The following is an 18,230-nucleotide window of genomic DNA, read 5'->3' on the forward strand; positions in this document are numbered from 1 at the left end:
CGGGCGTGCGCAATCTGACCGTGTAAAGCCGCTAAGATGGAAGTTCCAAGATAAGTGCATCATTCTTTGTTCTATTGCCTAAAGTCGTTTATTATATTTCGGAAAAAGGCAAGAAATAATCGTGGTAAGTTCGAAAAAGCGTTGGTGTGACATTTAGTTCGGCGTGCATCGGAAAAAGGCGTTGGTCTTAGATTTAGTTTGAATTATGCTTGCGTTGTCGGTATACCCTATCTGTATTCATCATTATAGTATAATAGTTCGTTGGTATTGGTAGAAATAAAAACATTGTTTTCATAATAAAAATAACGAATGTTTTACCAAGGTCAATCTTTATTTCATTGGTATTTAATATTTATAGATTACGTTTGAGCCTTATTTTGCATTTACCTAATTTGTTATGGCCTTGAGATTACCTGATGTTGATTATGAAGATACTGAAGAAACATTGGATTGCCGATCATTTGCTCCATCTGCATTTGAAATGATGCAGAGAATTCGAAGACAAGGAAAGATGTGCGATGTGACATTAAAAGTTAACGAATGCAAGTTTACAGCGCACAAAATCGTTCTTGCTGCCGTGATTCCTTATTTTACGAGTATGTTTACCACTGACATGGCAGAAGCTAATGGGAATGAAATCGAAATTAGCGCAATTGACGAAAATGCACTAGAACACCTTATCAACTATGCCTACACTGGAAAAATAACTGTAAACGTAGAGACTGTTCAATCTATTATGATCGGAGCAAATTTTCTGCAACTTCAAGTTGTTAAAGAATTCTGTGCCAATTTTATTAAATCGCACTTGCATCCCAATAATTGTTTAGGAATTTGTCAGTTCGCTGAATTACTGATGTGTATGCCTTTGTTGGAAAAAGCGAAAAGCTACTTAAACCAACATTTTGTTGAAGTGTCCAAATCCGACGAGTTTTTGGACCTTTCAAAGGAGAAAGTTCTCAGTATTTTATGCCGGAACGAGCTACATGTGAAGTCTGAAGAGCAGTTATTTTATGCTGCTTCTGCATGGGTGAAATTTAAATACACACAAAGATGCGAGTATATGCATGAGCTGCTTCAGCATATACGATTACCTTTACTCCGGCCACAGTTTCTAACTGATGTTATTCAAATGGATGCAGCCATTAAATCTTGCCTGAGATGCAGAGATCTTGTTGATAAAGCAAAAGATTATCATCTGATGCCTGACCGAAGATCAGATTTCCCCCCTAACATGGTACGGCCAAGATATTGCACTGAAATTCATGAAATGATTTATGCTGTTGGTGGACTTACTTCAGCTGGGGAGGCACTTAATACGGTGGAAAAATATTCTGGCCTTGTGGGTCGTTGGGAGCTTGTGGCATCTATGAAAACTTGCCGAAGCAGAGTTGGTGTGGCCGTACTAGCTGGACAGCTGTACGCGGTTGGTGGATATGATGGTATGAATCGGCTCAATACTGTGGAAATGTACACACCAGAAACTGATGAATGGTGTGACATCAAGCCTATGCAAGAGAAGAGAAGTGCTCTTGGCTGTGTTGCCTATGAAGATCAAATCTTCGTATGTGGGGGATATGATGGTGTTTCCTCACTCAGCAATTGTGAAGTATTCCGTCCTCATACGCAAGAGTGGCAGAAGATTAGTCCAATGAACAAGTCTCGAAGTGCAGCAGCTGTTGGAGTCTTTGAGGGCTGTGTTTACATTCTTGGTGGTCATGACGGCTTGTCCATTTTCAATTCAGTTGAATGCTATGACCAAAGCATTGACAAGTGGTGCATGAAAGTGCCCATGCTATCCAAAAGATGCCGCCATGGTGTTGCCTCCTTGCAAGGCTGCATGTTTGTCTTTGGTGGTTACGATGGCCAAAAGTTTCTCAACACAGTTGAAGTGTTTGACCGAGTTACCAACCAGTGGAGCTTCGTGGCTCCAATGAGCATGCGACGCAGCCGTGTTGGAATCGCTATCAGTGGCGGCAAGATCTTTGCCCTTGGTGGCTACGATGGCTGCACCAACCTCAACTCTGTTGAGGTTTACGACCCGGAGACCAACTCCTGGAGGAAATCTGACAGAATGTGGGCACATGAGGGCGGTGTTGGCGTCGGTACAATTCCTCTTCCCCTGTTGTGAGTTGTGAAGCAATAACCTAACAGATTCCTTCAAGAGATTTCAGATCAATTTATTTAAAAAGTGTTAAGGACCATATAGCACTCATTTGATTCTGTACCATTTCCCAGTATGTCAATGAAATATATTTCTATTAAAATAAAATATATATGTTCAGCTGTAAAAGTTTATGATTTGTTTTATGATTACCAAAAAGCACGAAGCCCTGATAGAATAAAAAGGCTTCTGATGTTACATACTTTACTGTTGGTACTTTGTTTTAAAGCAAAATATGTCTCCCTAACTCATCTTTTAACCTTTTTTTTTGCTATAATAATAAAACTTTCAATCATATATACCTGACTTGTCTGTGTTTGGTTCTGAATAGAAGACACACAGTGGCAATAAATAGTCTCATAGATTAAGCAATAGTTGCGTATCATTTGCCTGGCGGCACTGGATATTGAGAAGTATTATGCTACCTATGCTACCAGGGACATGTTACTACAATCTATAGATACACAATAGCAGGAGTAATCTGCTAATCTTATTCTTTTTTGAGTTGGACCCTTGATAACTCCATCATTATTTGGGCGATTGATGAAATGATACTTGATTTTGTTAACTTAACCTCTTGCGATAGCGCAGACAAGCGCTATGTTGCAAACTTGCAACATTGCAAGGTTTAGAAAAACCAGCATATGTTTAAAAAAATCTTTTCGAACTTGTACTAAAATTTTTCAAACAGGAAAAGACCATTTTTTTCTTTAAAAGCCACTTCCTTTTCAATAAATTTGTCTAAAAAGACAACACTGTTACAAGCCTACAGCTGCACATTATGTAACTTCAACATATATCTGCTTTCATTGAATGATAAAGATAAATAGAACTTTATTTTGTATTTGTTTATGCACTGTTGAACTTATTAAACCAAAAAAGTCACAAGTTATTATTCAAAATACCATATTCAAATAAATAAGTCGTTACAACTGATGAATTAGCATACAGTTTTAGTGAAGATAGATCTGTGAAAGCGATTAGATAAGCTTTGGGTTTCCTTGGACTTTAAGTTTCTGTCGGATATTTTTGATCTGGAAGTAATTCATCATACGGAAGGGAATCAAAAACACCCGGTCTACCAAATCTTCGAAATCAAGCAAAGCGCACTTCACCAGCAACCTTTCCTTGGTTTCCTGCTTCACAGCATTGATATGAGGCTGAAGGTAGTTGTGATCTGAATCCATTGGTGTCCACTGCTCAGTTGGAAGTATCTGGTGGTTAGCGGAAAGAAGTAGAGCTCTTGAGAGTCTGAAATATCTCCCTTGGATCTCATCTTCTGTCATCCGCAATCTTGCCTCCTGAACAATCGGATCGGTCTCATTTAGCATATCATGGTTCAGCAGGCCAATTTTGCAGTAGCCTGATCCAACGTAGTCAATCTTGTGAAGCTGTTTCTGAAAGGGGGCCAAACTGTCGTGGATGCATCCAAGTTGGTTTGGGTATTTGCCGACCTGCCAGTTAAGGTTAACAGCATTAAGTGACGTGATCTTCTTGGCCACTTGCAAGCCTTGTCTTGCAGCAGACATTCTTGTTGTCTTCAGAAGAAATAATTTAAAAAATGATTTCCAATTAGCTAGATCCTAGATATAAAGGTAATAATAAATTGGAAAATAAATAATAAAATACAAATGAAAAAAATATATACTACTTAAAGTTACAATACAAATTTGTGTAAATCATACTACTGTTTAATGAGGTACAATAAATCAAGTCTACATAGTACAAAACATTCAGGATACTTAGTTAATCGCATTACAAGATATATTGCTTATTTACCCACAAAACGAACACGTTAGTACCAAGTTAAATAAACTAACAACTGATTGGTCCAACCTTTAACAAGTTAATTCTAATATAATCTAACCTTGCCACAATAGTACAATGACAACTCGGGATCTTGGAGTCACTTAAACTAACTCGTAAAGCAAGAGCAACATCGTTGACCTTACAATTTCATAGAAATAAAATATATTTAAAAACAAAATTGCACAACATCCGCGGCGGGAAACTCATTATTTTATTTTAATGACCTAAGAAATTTAAACATTAATCTGATAATAATCTTTACATTTACCAGTTCCGCGATATGAAGGATGCATCGAAGCTGCTATTATCTAAAGGTAAACATTAAATTTCCCGTTTTAAACCGTTTGGTTAAAACCGTCTGTATATAAACATATACGGACTCGAACTATAAACCAATTTATTTTTTCCTGTCGACCCCCTAAACAAGTATCACAATCACATGCGTAAGGCACTGGTTGAAACTATTTTATATTTCATTTGATGTTGTATAAAAGACCCAATCGTAGCAAGTTGGTAACTGATACATCAAATAAAGCAACTAATAAATCTTTTACATCCAAAGCATACACAAGCAATATGCAAACGAGTACAATTTACACAATTTCCAACAATACTATTTGCTGCCAAAGATCTAGAAATCTATGACCCGACAGTGACCACACAATAATTTAAAAAGAATTGCGATACTTGATTTGAATGCATAAACAACATAAATATAAAAGATTTTAATAAAACGCCTGCAATCCAGTGATGGCCTTTCCAAGTATTAAAGCATGAATATCATGAGTACCTGAAATAAAAACTTTCAGGTAAAACTCCATTAAAAAAATAGATAACGATTGAATCTTTTGAAGCAACGGAGAGAATGCCATATTGTTACCTTCATATGTATTTACAGATTCCAAATTCATAACATGTCGTATAATATGGTATTCATCTGATATGCCATTTCCACCAAGTGTATCTCTCATATTTCTCACAACTTCCAACGCCTTTCCACATGAATTTCTCTTTACAAGGGAAATCATTTCAGGGGCAGCCCTACAAAAAGCAGATCAGTTAAACAGCACGGCAAACAGTTAACAATTAAGTCGCATTTACTAACTTTCCTTCATCAATGAGCCTGCCGACTCGAATGCACGACTGCAGGCCGATGGATATTTCTGTGAGGGCATCAGCAAATTTCTTTTGGATAAGTTGATTTTGTGCAAGTGGTCTTTTAAACTGGACTCTATCTAGTGTGTACTGACGTGCAGCATGAAGGCAAAACTCTGCAGCTCCAAGTGCACCCCAGGAAATTCCATACCGCGCGCTGTTTAGGCACCCAAAAGGTCCCTAAAATTAGTACCACAAATAAAAGCACTAGACTAACTTTTGCAAATCAGGTGTCACAAAACTACCTTTAATCCTTCAACATCAGGAAACATATTTTCCGCAGGTACAGCAACATCTTCCATAACAATTTGACCTGTGATGGATGCCCGAAGCAGGGGCGTATACAAGGGGGGGTCACGGGGGTCCGGACCCCCCCTTTGAATATTATTTAAAAAAAAATTTTTTTTTTTTTGTAAAATTGTTTTTTTTTTTCTTTAATCTAAAGTTCCACTATTTTTGTGTTAATATTTTTACCCGGGGTTAGTATAAGGTGCTTAATCACGTGTAAAAAACTAGGGATGGGCCGAATCAGGATTCCATCAATTCGGCGTTATTCGATGCATTTTTTATTATGCAATCGAATCCGAATATGCGTGGTTGAATACGTGGGATTCGAGTTTGTAACAAAACCTAGTTCAAACAAATTCGTTCGTTAGGAATTTACTCTTGGGAAGTCAGGAACAGCAGCACCTGCGAGTTACTGAGTGGCATGTGTGTCCGCGTTTGATTTCGTAATTAAAGGCGAAAAATTGTAAAACTACTCATACTTTAATATTGCAAAATCTTTTGTAACAATTATAAATAATTTTTTTTACATGAATTCTACATGTTGCAGCACTGCAATTCACGAAACTCGTGTCTTGTGCGGTCTCTCTGATCGTAAACCACATGTTCGTTTGATCGGAAACCACGTGTTCTGTGCGATTTTGATTAGCGGCTCCTTCCGACTAAAACCGAACGTGTTCGCGTGCGCCTTTTCTCCTTAATGGCGTCGTTAGCGCTCGGGCCCAGGCCATTATTAACTGTTAACAGAAGCATATTAATAAAACTATAACGATTTGCACGTTTTACATGCCTGGCTACAGGTGCAATATCATAAAACAAAAAGTGAATTAAATATTTAAATTCAACCGTATTGATGTAGAGACCAGTCGTCAATACAACATTTCACTCTGCCAACTTTGTAATTCTGGATAATATGTAGATGTAATATCGAGTTTAACCTTTCATGGCATGTGGTCAATGATGGTGCATCGCCTTATATCGGCACTCGGCCGGCGTTGATAGACAGGTTTTTAATTAATTTCTCGGCTTGTAGAAAACGCTAAAATAAAACGTTACCAAGAGAAACGATGCTCGATTTGCACCGGTACCTACGCAGCACCATGCGTCAAGATCAGTTTTATTAATGCTTTGGGATGTTGATCTATAACTGTTTCGCATGTGTAGAAATCATGACGTTATCTCATACAATCGACTATCAAAAATTTTGATTGCGGTCGTCTTTGTACCCATTTTTGCTACACACACTGTGTCACACGGTGAGTAGACTTAACTCGATTACGACTTTTTACCGAGGTATAGAAAGTTGGGTACTATCACAAAAAGAACAAGGAACGTAATTCTAACGTGTGTTTTACATCCACGATGTAGCTAATAACGGACGCGTCAATGGACATTATGACGCAATTAACCACATATAAATTGTTGTTACGTCGCAAAATAAGCTTCGCCGTCGTAACCCAATAACATGACAACGTACGTGGTAATTTTAAAAATTTAATTAGGTTTGTAAAACGGGGGGTTTTACAGCAGAAAGGTGGGGGTTTAAGCAAAATTTTTTTTGCGCCTTCGGCGCAAATTAGATAGCCTCCCTTTGAACACATCTATTTGCGCCAGCGTGTGCGTTATTATTTATGCTAGTCAGGGGGGGTTTTTATCGAGCACGTTACGTTTTATACGCATCCATTTTCTAAGCAAAAACTTGCGGACCCCCCCTTTATAAATTCCTGGATACGCCCCTGGCCCGAAGTGAGAATTTTCCTTCAATTTTTGGTGTTGAAAGTCCTTTCATTCCCCTTTCCAAAATAAAACCACGTACAGTTTCTTTTCCATTCCCTTCTTTAGCACATTTGGCCCACACAACAAAAACATCAGCAATTGGTGAATTGGTAATCCTGCAAACATAAAAAGCTATAAGCTAACTACCCAACGTTTTAGGCCTTTGGTATTTTGTTTACCAAGATTTAGCCCCGTTTAAAATGTAGGCTCCAGTGCCACTGTCATATTTAGCCTTAGTTTCCATGCTTCCAGGATCACTTCCATGATTTGGTTCAGTAAGTCCAAAAGAACCGATCAGTTTTCCTTGAGCTGTTAACATAGGAAAAAAATATTATCAACCAAAAACTAAACACATTCGGCACTAGAGTGAACCTAGTTTTGGAAGATATTTTTCCTTTTGTTCCTCTGTTCCGTATGCATTTATCGGGTGCATTACTAATGATGATTGAACGCTCATACTGGATCTGTAACCACTGTCCACCCTTTCACATTCCCTGAGAAATACCAAAGTTCACATTATACATTATCAAACATTCATGCACATAAACATATACCTGGCTAGTAAACCATACGCAACATAAGATGCTCCTGCACACCCATAACCTTTTATTGTTGCTCCTAATATTCCCAACTCCCCCATCTCGTACATAATATCTCTATCAAATACTGCGACAAAAACAAGCTGTTTAAACAATTGCAACAAATCAAAAAATACATTTTGATTTTGCTTGCCTTCATTTCTATTGCTAAGCAAAATTCTTGGCATCAGTTTTTCATCGCAATAATTTCTGAATTGATCTCTTATCATAATCTCATCTGCAGTTAGCATGTCTTCAAGATTAAAGGCATCCTCCCAGTTAAACTTCGTTGACCCCACACCTGACATATGTCTGCAAGCATTGTCTAAAAGGAAACATTGGTCAATTGCATAAAATAATTCAGTAATACAATTTCAGTTTAACAGAAAATGTTATGGCAATTTAACACCATTGTGTTCAAAAATCTATTACCTTTTAATAATTTTAATTCTTGTGCATGTCTTTTATAAATGTGGTGAAAAACTCTTGAAGATTTTCGGGCTGTTATGCAAAACATTCTGTTTACTATCCTATGAAAACACTCCCATTCAAAGCGAACGTACGCAACCGTTGTTAAATGTGTCACAGCCACAAGACGAGCCGACAACTTCGATTAGAAGAAGGGGAATTGTTTTGAAAGGACGTCACCACTCGGACCGATTCGTGTCGAGCATTGGTGTTCACGCCGATTATGCAACATGCGCGCATGTCAACAGTTCATTTGTGCGAAATATGACGCAAAGTTACGTGTTTACGTGTAGTTTACTTTAACCTGCTAGGTTTAGGGCAGTTTATATTGTGTAGCTAGCTATAATGTGTGACTGAAGTACAGTTGATTACTTACCAATTTTTTAACGAAGCCAGATTTTAATGACTTTTACAGATCGACTGTGCAGCAACGGTTACTGTTACTCGTTTGGTATTTGGTTTTGCGCTAGTTTTAAATGCATCAAATACCCGGTTTAGGTTTGTGCGTGAAGATACTATGCCATTGCAAAAGAACAACAGTGCTGCAGCTTCAAAGAAGTCTTTGGACATTGTGCAAACGTGGAAGTCATACCCATATTGCATTCCGAAAGTTCCGTCCAAACAAAAGTTATTATGAAATGCTGGGAATCAAACAAAACTCTTCAACTGCCGAAATAAAAAGTGCGTATTATGAACAGTCTATGAAACTTCATCCCGATAAATCTTTAGGAAAAAGTGAAACCGAAGCAGATTTTGTTCAGGTTAAACTTGCGTATGAAACTTTGTCAAACAGTAGTTTACGAGTAAAATATGACTCTTATTTGGCATCAGTTCAGAGGTCAACACACTCTTTTCAAGAATGGATGGCAGCTGGAATGCATCACACAGTTACTTATAATCATACAACAAAGCAGTACAAAACACCACACATGTCTAATATGCATCAAGGCAAAGAGGATGAATGGTCAGATTTCACTTACAAAGATGCCTTGCTTTTTCTTGGAAGCTTTTCAGTTCTTGTATTAATTTTCTTAAATGAAAGGAAAAAACCAGCAGGGAGCAACCCATTCCGCTCCCCAATACAACGCCATACATACACTCTAAATAAGGAGCCAATTCACTTCAGCAAAAAGCAAAACCAGGAAGCTGCAAATGTTAGAAATCAGATACAAAAAGGGGATAATGTTCAACACAAGGAAAAACGAAGGAAGAGCCAGGATACATTTATTAACATCGAAACAACCGGCGAAGTTACTTCTGAAGATATTCAAGATCTTAAAAAGAAACTTTCCTTTGATCCAGTTAATATTAATAATGAACATGGTTATAAGAGTTGGACATCTACCAAATAGCCTATTATGCTCTTGCACTTTTGGGTAGACTTGCAGGACATGTTACATAGAAATTTTCATTTGATCCAGAAAACAACAACCACAAAATATTAAATTCTGCCTGCAACTGTTTAGATTCTCTTGCATGTTTTGTGCTTAATTTATTTGTTACCGTTTTGTAGTCACTGTGATTTCATTTAAAAAATGCATTCGAATAAGCTACTTTTTAAGACAAGCTACCTTCTGCTCTGATGAAAAAAAATCATTGAAGAGTTTTTATTTATTTAAATTAATATGAAAATGGAACCAATCCAACTATTGAACCAATCAGGAATTTGTCTATTTTAACTGCTTGAATAAGGTTTGGGAAACCTGAAAATAAGAAAACAATTGATAGAAAGTTTTAAAAGTACACCCACAACTTGTTTAAATCATTCACTTAGTTCAAAAGTTTTAGAAGTACACCTACAACTTGTTTAAATCATTCACTTAGTTGCAGATTCCAGTGTACTTAAGACACAGAAATACCGATTTTATATAATTTAAAAAATATATAAATTATACCAAAACAGTCACTTACACATTTGTCAGAGCAATGTAGAAAATCAAAAAGTTCCTGGGTACAATGCTCCTCGGTGTTTGACCTGCTAGAAACCCTTTCAGTGCACACATCCAGTTCTTCTCGGTAGTTTTTACAGGCAGGTGCTCCACCGCATGTCTCTCTTACAGCATCCATAGGATCCTAATAAAAAGGTGTTTCAGAAAATGCATGAACTTAATTTTTGTTTAATTTATGCCATTTTTTATTTTTACAAATTTTTTGTTAAATAATTTTGTGCATGGATTCATGAAGATTTTTTCACTAGTTTCCTAAGGTTTACCCTAATAGTATTGATAACAGGTGACCAGTAAGCAGAATTCTTCTGAAATGAGCAAAATTCTGCATTGTCTATTGCTTATTTTAGTCCTCCTTTTTTTCTTGTATGTACAAAATACTTTTAACTATTAAGAATACAAACCACTAAGTCTTCTTCATCCTCTTCATCATCATCGTCGTCGTCGTCGTCATCTTCCTCCTCTTCAGCCTCTTCTTCCTCCTGAAACATTTTATTTGTAAGTGTGCACAAGATATGAAATTGGTGGGTCATGCATTTTGTAACTACTGTAAGTGCCCTATCACGCAAAGAGAAAATAAGTGGCAATAGAAATGTTAACATTACCTTAATTTACAATATACGAAGAGCAGTTACATCTAAAAAGATTAGCCATTACACTGCTGTCGGCAGTTATAGTATAACCTTTTTTACTAGTTTAGGCTGTCTATTTTTTATAATAACACGTACCTCTTCTGGTTCTTCTCCGTAGAGCATGTTCTTTTCTTCGATCGTCATTTGTATTTACAACAGTACGATCTGAACAACAAAAAAAGCAAAATACGATGACCTTATGCAAACTGTGAAAGCTTTAACGGAAGGTTAAGAACAGCATTGGAAAACTGATTTCGTGGTTGATTGAGTACGGAATAGAAATCTTAACTATAAAAGAGCCGTTTACTGCGAGCCGAATTTCATGCTTAAAATAGCATTTAAATCTTACGATTATAGTTGAATTTGCGGTTTTTTAACCTTATTTTTATACTGTGATTTACATTGTTAAATGTAAACCGTTAATTCAATACTAAAAAGTCGTATTAATAAAATGGAAAAATACACAATTGCAGATAAAATACACAAGTCATAGTTAAGATTCAAACTGACTAGTTTAATTTACAGCTAATTTTTTTAATCGGTGAAAGTTTTTGTAAAAGTTTGAGGTTGAAGAAATAGTTTTCTGACCTTTCTAACTTGATGTCGCTGACGAGCATTAAGAGCATGTTACGAGCGAGCTACTGGGTTGGTAACGTGATATTGTGCTGTTTGGAATCATTAAAAGTTTCATTGAGTTGAACCATGAAAACAAATATTGTATTCGTACACTAACAATTATATTGTGGTACATTTTTGTATGTTCAAGCGACATTTTTGTTTATTCAATAATCCATATACAAACACTGTTCAAAGAGTACTGTGGGGGAAGATGGGACAACTTTATCACATAATATCCAAATACCCTGATTATGTTTTAAACATTTAACAATGGTCTATGGAATTGGTGAAAATACAGATTTATAACTCCTTGAATGTTTATTGTTTACTACTAAATGGGACGAAAAAATAAAATGAATGGTGCCCCACCTTTCCCCACACTACCATATATAAATTGTATAATATGAAGACTCGTTTATTTAAGCGGGGTTGTCGTTTATTAACTCGCAATAAAACTATGTCCCAGCAAAGCATTTACATAGCTGTGATTCAGCACTTCTCAAATTAGCTAACGATTGCCATAGTAAGGGGCTTGTTCAGAGAAAAACCCTTTTAGTCATCAAGCTGTTGTTTGTCTAAAAACAAGCGTGTCGTTTATGGCGCCGTGTACACCAGTAAACGTATAACAAGGTGACCTTTCGGGTCATATACAACACCTGTATTTTGTCTCATTGGACTACCAAGGGAAAGTGAAACGATCTAACAATAGAATCATCATTTGTGTTGGGTTGTCTGAAAGATGGGCACGGATTTAATTTCTTTTACAATTCGATAGCAGCAATCTGTTGGTGACATACGAGAACACCATGTTTATAATTATTGATTGGGCCGGCTGTTTATAGCTATCCAGCTTCGAAATGGAAATAAATTTGGTAAACATTAACGTTTTAAATTGTCCCCACGAAAAAAGCTATTGTAATATAGTAGCCTAACGTTTTATCTTGGCTTTGCAGCGCTTGACCGCTGACCCTGTTCCAAACGAATTATTTGGTTTTAAATCAAACCTACATGCTTGGCTGGTCATCTTCGGCCCAGCTGTTATCGATTTAGTAGACGGTCTGGAGCTGCCAATTAAAGTACGGTTTCCAAGCACTTCGTAAGTGTTGTCCCACGGCTTCACTAATTATTGGTTGGCGTGTTGCTTCGTTACCAGTTACTATGGCCACGCACTACACGCGTAAGCAAAAAGTTTTTTAAATCCGCGGTGTTGTTGCGTGGTTTAATATGTTACTATAAACACTGGTTGCTTTAAAACTACGTCACACGCTGCGTGTTGAATCATAGTTAACTTACGGTTCGGGAGTGAGTCCATGACGCAGACACATACACACACAGTTGCCAAATATGGCAAGAGATAGTTTAAAAACGCAAGAAAAGCAACCGCTTAACCTTGGTGACCGGGGTTGCCCGGATAAGCTCAAAATAACGTTAGGGGGTTGACGTATACCGCCATAAAACGTCCAAATAAAAAGTTAATTTGATAACATATTGCGAATTCTATTGACGTGTGGTTTAGAGCCTGTGGGAAAGGCAACTTTGCACTTTCCCGGCTTTTAGCGATACTCAAGTGCGTTTTTAAGGCGGACAAAAGCTCCTGTGAACCCGAAACGTGCCTCTTCAATTATAATGTACGCAGACAGATAATAACACAGTAAGATTACGACCATCTCACGATTGTCCCCCTCTCGCTCGCGAACTTTAATAATCGACGGGATTTCCTTAGCTGTCGACACTGTCCGCTTTCGACACGATAATCTCAAGTACACGGTACAATGCGAAACAATGGTAAGAAATAGGGAGGCCGTCTGAGCTGGAAATCGTGTGTGTCTATTTCATCGCCGATACAGGATTTCCGGCTGACGACCGAACTAAGAGGCCTGGAATAACTTCGTACAAGGCGTTTTTGTTGGATGTTTTGACCTCTTTTACGACCCGAGCTTTGAAACTGGGTCGCATCCAACACATTTCTTTCAGTGATGTTTTGAGCTGCTTGAGAAGTAAATGGAAACTTCGGGCGTTAACAGTTAACACCCGGAGGCGATTCGTGCTTCACACTTGACGGGTTGCGTATTTGCCTCGTCTAATTAACAGCGGATGTATTTGTTGATTTTGAAACCCTCCAGACGTATTTAATGCTGTACTTTACGAGCCATGGTACACAGTTAACGTTGTGTAACATTTACATAATCATTGTTGTGACGATGTTAAAGTGTCGGCCATTGAGCGCTGTAACAACGATGTAAATTGTTCATGTACCTTTGTGTTTATATCGCAACGAAAATAAGCCACAACCGAGATACCCAATGCCACAGGACCGCTGCGCGTTATCGATTTTGAACAAAAGGCACAGATGAGCGACCGCGTTCCAGTGGACTCGCAGTGCGACGCTTTACTTGTTGGAATTTCTTTGTCTTACAGAGCGGCTTCATACTTTCGCTTTGTTCCAAGTCGTCTTGGGCGCTGTACTGCTATACGAGTGCCCGTGGTATCCAAGAACACGCGACATATAGATATGCGCAAAACGGACGCGGTCTCACAACACAACCGACATTTAATGATTTAATTCACAAGATGACGCAACATGTTTGCGGCTTCCACTCGTATGACTCAACTGTTGTGGTTTATTGCGCCATGCACCACGTGTTGTCAACAGACATATATGTTGTCATAAGCAAAATTGAGTGGGATTTTAAAGCGTCTGCTTATACAAGGTGGGCGAGCAACTGCGTCACATCTACGTGTCTGTAGGGTCGAACGTCACTAGTTATTGATTCGTAGTCGCGTGGCCGTAAATCGGTACCCAACCTAACTGTTCGGTTTCTTTTGATCCTACAGTAAACCTCCTGCGAATTAATTTCAGCCCATCAAACGTCTGTTGGCTGTCATCACTGCGCGTTTGATAAAACACTGGGCTGCTATGTTGTTGTTGGTCGTTGCGTCAGCCATGTAGCCATTGTAAACGGTATAATGAAAACTTGCGAGAACTATGATTGTTTAGAAGCGCTGCCGAGGCACTTAGAAGTTATAAAAAGCGTTGATGTGAGTTTGACGTCGGCTACGACTGTGCAAAGTGACATCGGCGCGAACACGGCCACTTAAACAGCTTTGAAAACGGCTTTTTAAGTGCTGTAAAGAGCATGCGGCTGCGGCATAACGAGCGGCTGCAGAGTCGATTTTATTGCAGCGACATTGTGGTAGGCTGTGGGCAACTGTCATGTCACGAAGCATTTCCGGATTGCAGTGTAATGGGGGTACACATAACCGTTGCGTTCGCACGAAACAGCGTGTGACCTTTGCAAGAAACGTTATAATAACACAGCAGTCTGTTCGATGGCATGCAGAGTTTAATGAATAAAAATCACGAAGATCACAATTTACACAAAAAACATGAATGACGAAAAGAGAACGGGAAATTAAAGTTGAAAACGAACGTCATATTTCTGTCACTTGTTATACTGTTGAGTGGTGCTCGCCGCCGTTTTCGTGTTCTACTGCGAACAATTAAAGCTCGACCCGGGGGTTATCATGTAAGGGTAATATAAGAAGAGGCCATACCAAAGCAATGTTCAAAGCGGCAATGCTAATTGAAGCCAGCTTTACTTAATTTGATGCGGCGGTAACAGGAGGCCACAGCGTTGTATGTCGTATGATTAATACGCTTGTGCAATCCAATACACGAAACAACAAACATACTATGCTGTCGCTAAGAACATTGAAAATGCACTGGCACGGTTTTAAACGCAATGTTATGAGAAGGCATTGAGACACGTACACATTTAGCCAACCTCCCACCACAAGCAGTTTTGTGTAAGGTCATAAAAGTACATATAAACTGGTGCCTTTGGTAAAGTTTAATTTTAATTAAATAAGAATTAACGTTTCAATTATTCTAACCTGCACCATGGCTTACGTGTTGATTTGCGTGACTGTAAAACAAGTAATTAGCAGATACAAAAAAACAAGGAATAAACAAAGACGATGGGACAACAGTTCACATTTAAGAGTAATCGTGTACTACCACCAGCTTTATTTTCGCAAATTGTGAAATAACCGGGAAAGACGGCATGCAGAATTAATTTCGTTAAAAAGTACTCTGTGTTTCTTGAATTAAAAACCTTTGCTCGGTAAAGTGTGCAGCCATCAATTCCTGATTTAGCTTAGCGTAGGGGCTTCTTTGATAATACAGCGTGGTATTTAAGATGAAAAACATGGTACATGACAGATGTAAGCATTTCACACGCATACCTCGGAACAAAAAGCAAGAGTTAGTAGTTGGTCGGTTTTGGGCGTGATTTCTCATGGTGGTGTGAGGCATGTTGCGTGGTGTGCTTTGTGGCACCTGTTGGGGTCACAGTGGATGAGGTGGCAGCAGCTGCTGCTTTTTGCTTCAGCATGGTCCAGTCGAAAATGTAATCATATTGGTGGTTCAGGGTTCGAAACAGAATTCGGAAGAGCTGTGAAAATGGTATGCAGGTTAAAAAGTGATTCTTGAGTTTGTTTGAATAGGTAAACTCAGACTTGCCAACTAAAAGTAAGCTATTTATATCTTACCTGTCGCAGGTACATGTAATCTGGTGCTTCTTCAAATCTCAGTCCTCGGCAGTAGTTAAGATACATAGCAAACTCAGCAGGGAAGCCTTTACACAGCACCTTTAATAGATTTAAAAATTTAAATTGATGTAATCCAACAGAACAAGCATATCTTAACTTATCCTACCTCGACTGGAGTTGACATTTTCTTTTCACTGATTCTCTCATACTTTTGCTTCTTGGTCGCAGCCTTTAGGCCTTGCCAAGGTAATGACGTGCGGTTGAAATACATGAGAACGTAGCCCAAGGACTCCATGTCATCTCGACGGCTCTGTTCGATACCGAGATGGGCATTGATAGATGCGTAACGGGCTGTACCTGTGAGGTTTTTATCCTCTCGGTATGGAATATGTGCACGGGTGCGACTGTCTCTATATTTCTTGGCTAGACCGAAATCAATAAGGAACAACTTGTTGCAGTGGCGACCGATTCCCATCAGGAAGTTGTCGGGTTTAATGTCGCGGTGGATGAAGTTTTTGTTGTGAACGTACTCGATGCGGCTGATCATCTGGTCAGCCAACATGAGCACTGTCTTCATAGTGAAGCGGCGGGAGCAGAAGTTAAACAAGTCCTCCAAGCTTGGTCCGAGAAGATCCATCACAAGGACATTGTAATCCCGCTCTTGGCCGTACCACCGGATATGAGGGATACCCACACCAGCTTGTAAGATCTTGTATACTTTGCTTTCATAGAGCAGCTGTGGGTGTCGGGCCTTCTGGGACTCCAATTTGACCGCCACCTCTTCTCCATTTGCTATGTTTATTCCGAGATATATGTCGCCAAAGGATCCACTTCCAATTTTCCGAACAAGCCGGTACTTTCCGCCAACGATGAACTCACCCTTTGTACTACCACTTGACATTTTCTCTTTACTTTACCAAAACCAGATTAAATTGTGTCGAAATAATTTTTCCAAACCCCTGCAAATTACAAAAAAAAAACTGATTTCCTTGTTTCTTTTTTATTATCTTACAAACTTAGAAAAGTATTTCTATTGAATAATATTACAAAAATATACTCAAAAACAATAATTTAAACAACTAAGCTATAAGGGAATTCTTTTAGATTATATGCAATATTACTGACATCAGTCTCTTTAATAATTAATGGCTACTCTGTGACGTCATACAGACTCCACAGTGACTTGTATATGAACAGCAGCTAAAAAAAGCTTACACCAAAACCAAACTAGTGTGTTATTCTAGTTAATAAGAATTATACACTGTTCTATTTATGCAAATCTTCTCCAAGAACAACAGTTCAATAACTAAATATAAAACTAACAAAATATAAAATTATAGTTTCTAAAGCAAATTTATCTATAGATATAATAAAAGGTCTTTTTATATGAAAACTATAGTTACCTGTAATATATTACAATTCATTCTAACTACACCTTTATTGGTTAGTACAATTGGTTTATTAACTTTAAGTAAACATTTAGAAATATATTTAGTCCTATTATAAAGGATCCCTTTCTCAGATACAGCAGTCCTATTCTCATTAACTATACAAAATCATTAATTTGTAACAGTTGTGTATTGGTGAAACGAATTACTACTTTAATAAAAAAATGAAATAATTTAAGTAGAACAACCAACATTATAACAAAACACACAACTCCTTAATGTCTCATGACCTAAGTTGTCACATGACCGGGTAATACCATAAATATTACCAATATAATTAACATATGTACATCCATTTGTCACAGTTAAAAGTGCGATGGTTGAGCTACAACACTACTCTTGCAAGTTACAACTTTATAAAATAGGTTTGTAATTTACTAATTTATAATGAAGGAAGTTCTTACCACGAATAATTCAAGCATATATTACACTAAAATCGACACCAAACTTACGAGTATTAAACCGAGCTAGGAATACTGTTACAAACTACCAAGTTCTACGGCAAAACTAGGTAAAAAAATCTCCAAAATATAAAAAAATCGACGTCCACAAAAACCCGTCGTGCCAGCCCAGCAGATTTCTTTTGTAGCCTCAGACGTCATAAACGTCATTCTCTTCCGAAATCAATGGTGCGTGAAATCATTACCCTGGAAACAAAGTACGATTTTTTATGATTTTGAACCAGCAGGAAATTTTGTTTTATGATTATTTCCTTCTATTACTTCATCTTTTTACAAAGCACACAAACGTTGTATTTTAAAACAAATTGAAGGGGACATTAGTTTTGGGATTCAGTAATGGAA

The 18,230-nt window shown here is 37.9% G+C and overlaps 6 protein-coding genes across 7 annotated transcripts; 2 read left to right on the forward strand and 4 right to left on the reverse strand.

Annotated features, from left to right (window-relative positions):
* The first annotated feature begins 252 nt into the window (after positions 1-252).
* LOC149732568 (kelch-like protein 18) lies at positions 253-2,460 on the forward strand. Its single transcript, XM_089883130.1, has one exon. The coding sequence runs from the start codon at positions 398-400 to the stop codon at positions 2,126-2,128; it is 1,731 nt and encodes a 576-aa protein (XP_089739256.1). The 5' UTR covers positions 253-397; the 3' UTR covers positions 2,129-2,460.
* Positions 2,461-2,984: 524 nt separating this feature from the next.
* LOC149732569 (cytochrome b-c1 complex subunit 7-like) lies at positions 2,985-4,033 on the reverse strand. Its single transcript, XM_089883144.1, has one exon. The coding sequence runs from the start codon at positions 3,688-3,690 to the stop codon at positions 3,142-3,144; it is 549 nt and encodes a 182-aa protein (XP_089739270.1). The 5' UTR covers positions 3,691-4,033; the 3' UTR covers positions 2,985-3,141.
* A 386-nt stretch (positions 4,034-4,419) lies between these two features.
* Positions 4,420-8,431, reverse strand: LOC149732570 (glutaryl-CoA dehydrogenase, mitochondrial-like). Its single transcript, XM_089883139.1, has 10 exons — positions 8,197-8,431; positions 7,919-8,089; positions 7,741-7,852; positions 7,559-7,680; positions 7,366-7,495; positions 7,150-7,302; positions 5,371-5,449; positions 5,076-5,305; positions 4,851-5,011; positions 4,420-4,760 (listed from the first exon to the last, which is right to left on the reverse strand). Exons 1-10 carry the CDS (start codon positions 8,279-8,281, stop codon positions 4,696-4,698), a joined length of 1,308 nt encoding a protein of 435 aa, XP_089739265.1. The 5' UTR covers positions 8,282-8,431; the 3' UTR covers positions 4,420-4,695.
* A 106-nt stretch (positions 8,432-8,537) lies between these two features.
* LOC149732571 (uncharacterized) lies at positions 8,538-9,785 on the forward strand. Its single transcript, XM_089883143.1, has one exon. The coding sequence runs from the start codon at positions 8,709-8,711 to the stop codon at positions 9,582-9,584; it is 876 nt and encodes a 291-aa protein (XP_089739269.1). The 5' UTR covers positions 8,538-8,708; the 3' UTR covers positions 9,585-9,785.
* A 43-nt stretch (positions 9,786-9,828) lies between these two features.
* Positions 9,829-11,067, reverse strand: LOC149732572 (cytochrome b-c1 complex subunit 6, mitochondrial-like). Its single transcript, XM_089883148.1, has 4 exons — positions 10,907-11,067; positions 10,583-10,660; positions 10,144-10,305; positions 9,829-9,935 (listed from the first exon to the last, which is right to left on the reverse strand). Exons 1-4 carry the CDS (start codon positions 10,952-10,954, stop codon positions 9,903-9,905), a joined length of 321 nt encoding a protein of 106 aa, XP_089739274.1. The 5' UTR covers positions 10,955-11,067; the 3' UTR covers positions 9,829-9,902.
* A 3,687-nt stretch (positions 11,068-14,754) lies between these two features.
* Positions 14,755-17,980, reverse strand: LOC149732573 (casein kinase I-like). Of its 2 annotated transcripts, none has more exons than XM_089883142.1 (4): positions 17,832-17,980; positions 16,146-16,938; positions 15,980-16,078; positions 14,755-15,882 (listed from the first exon to the last, which is right to left on the reverse strand). In XM_089883142.1, the coding sequence occupies exons 2-4, from the start codon at positions 16,878-16,880 to the stop codon at positions 15,694-15,696; spliced, it is 1,023 nt and encodes a 340-aa protein (XP_089739268.1). In that variant the 5' UTR covers positions 16,881-16,938; positions 17,832-17,980; the 3' UTR covers positions 14,755-15,693. The 2 variants fall into 2 exon arrangements, with proteins under 2 accessions (XP_089739268.1, XP_089739267.1); XM_089883141.1 differs by lacking the exon at positions 17,832-17,980 and adding an exon at positions 17,383-17,528.
* Positions 17,981-18,230: the final 250 nt, after the last annotated feature.

Source organism: Ciona robusta, chromosome 8 (assembly GCF_009617815.1).
Source record: "Ciona robusta chromosome 8, ASM961781v2".
Taxonomy (NCBI): domain Eukaryota; kingdom Metazoa; phylum Chordata; class Ascidiacea; order Phlebobranchia; family Cionidae; genus Ciona; species Ciona robusta.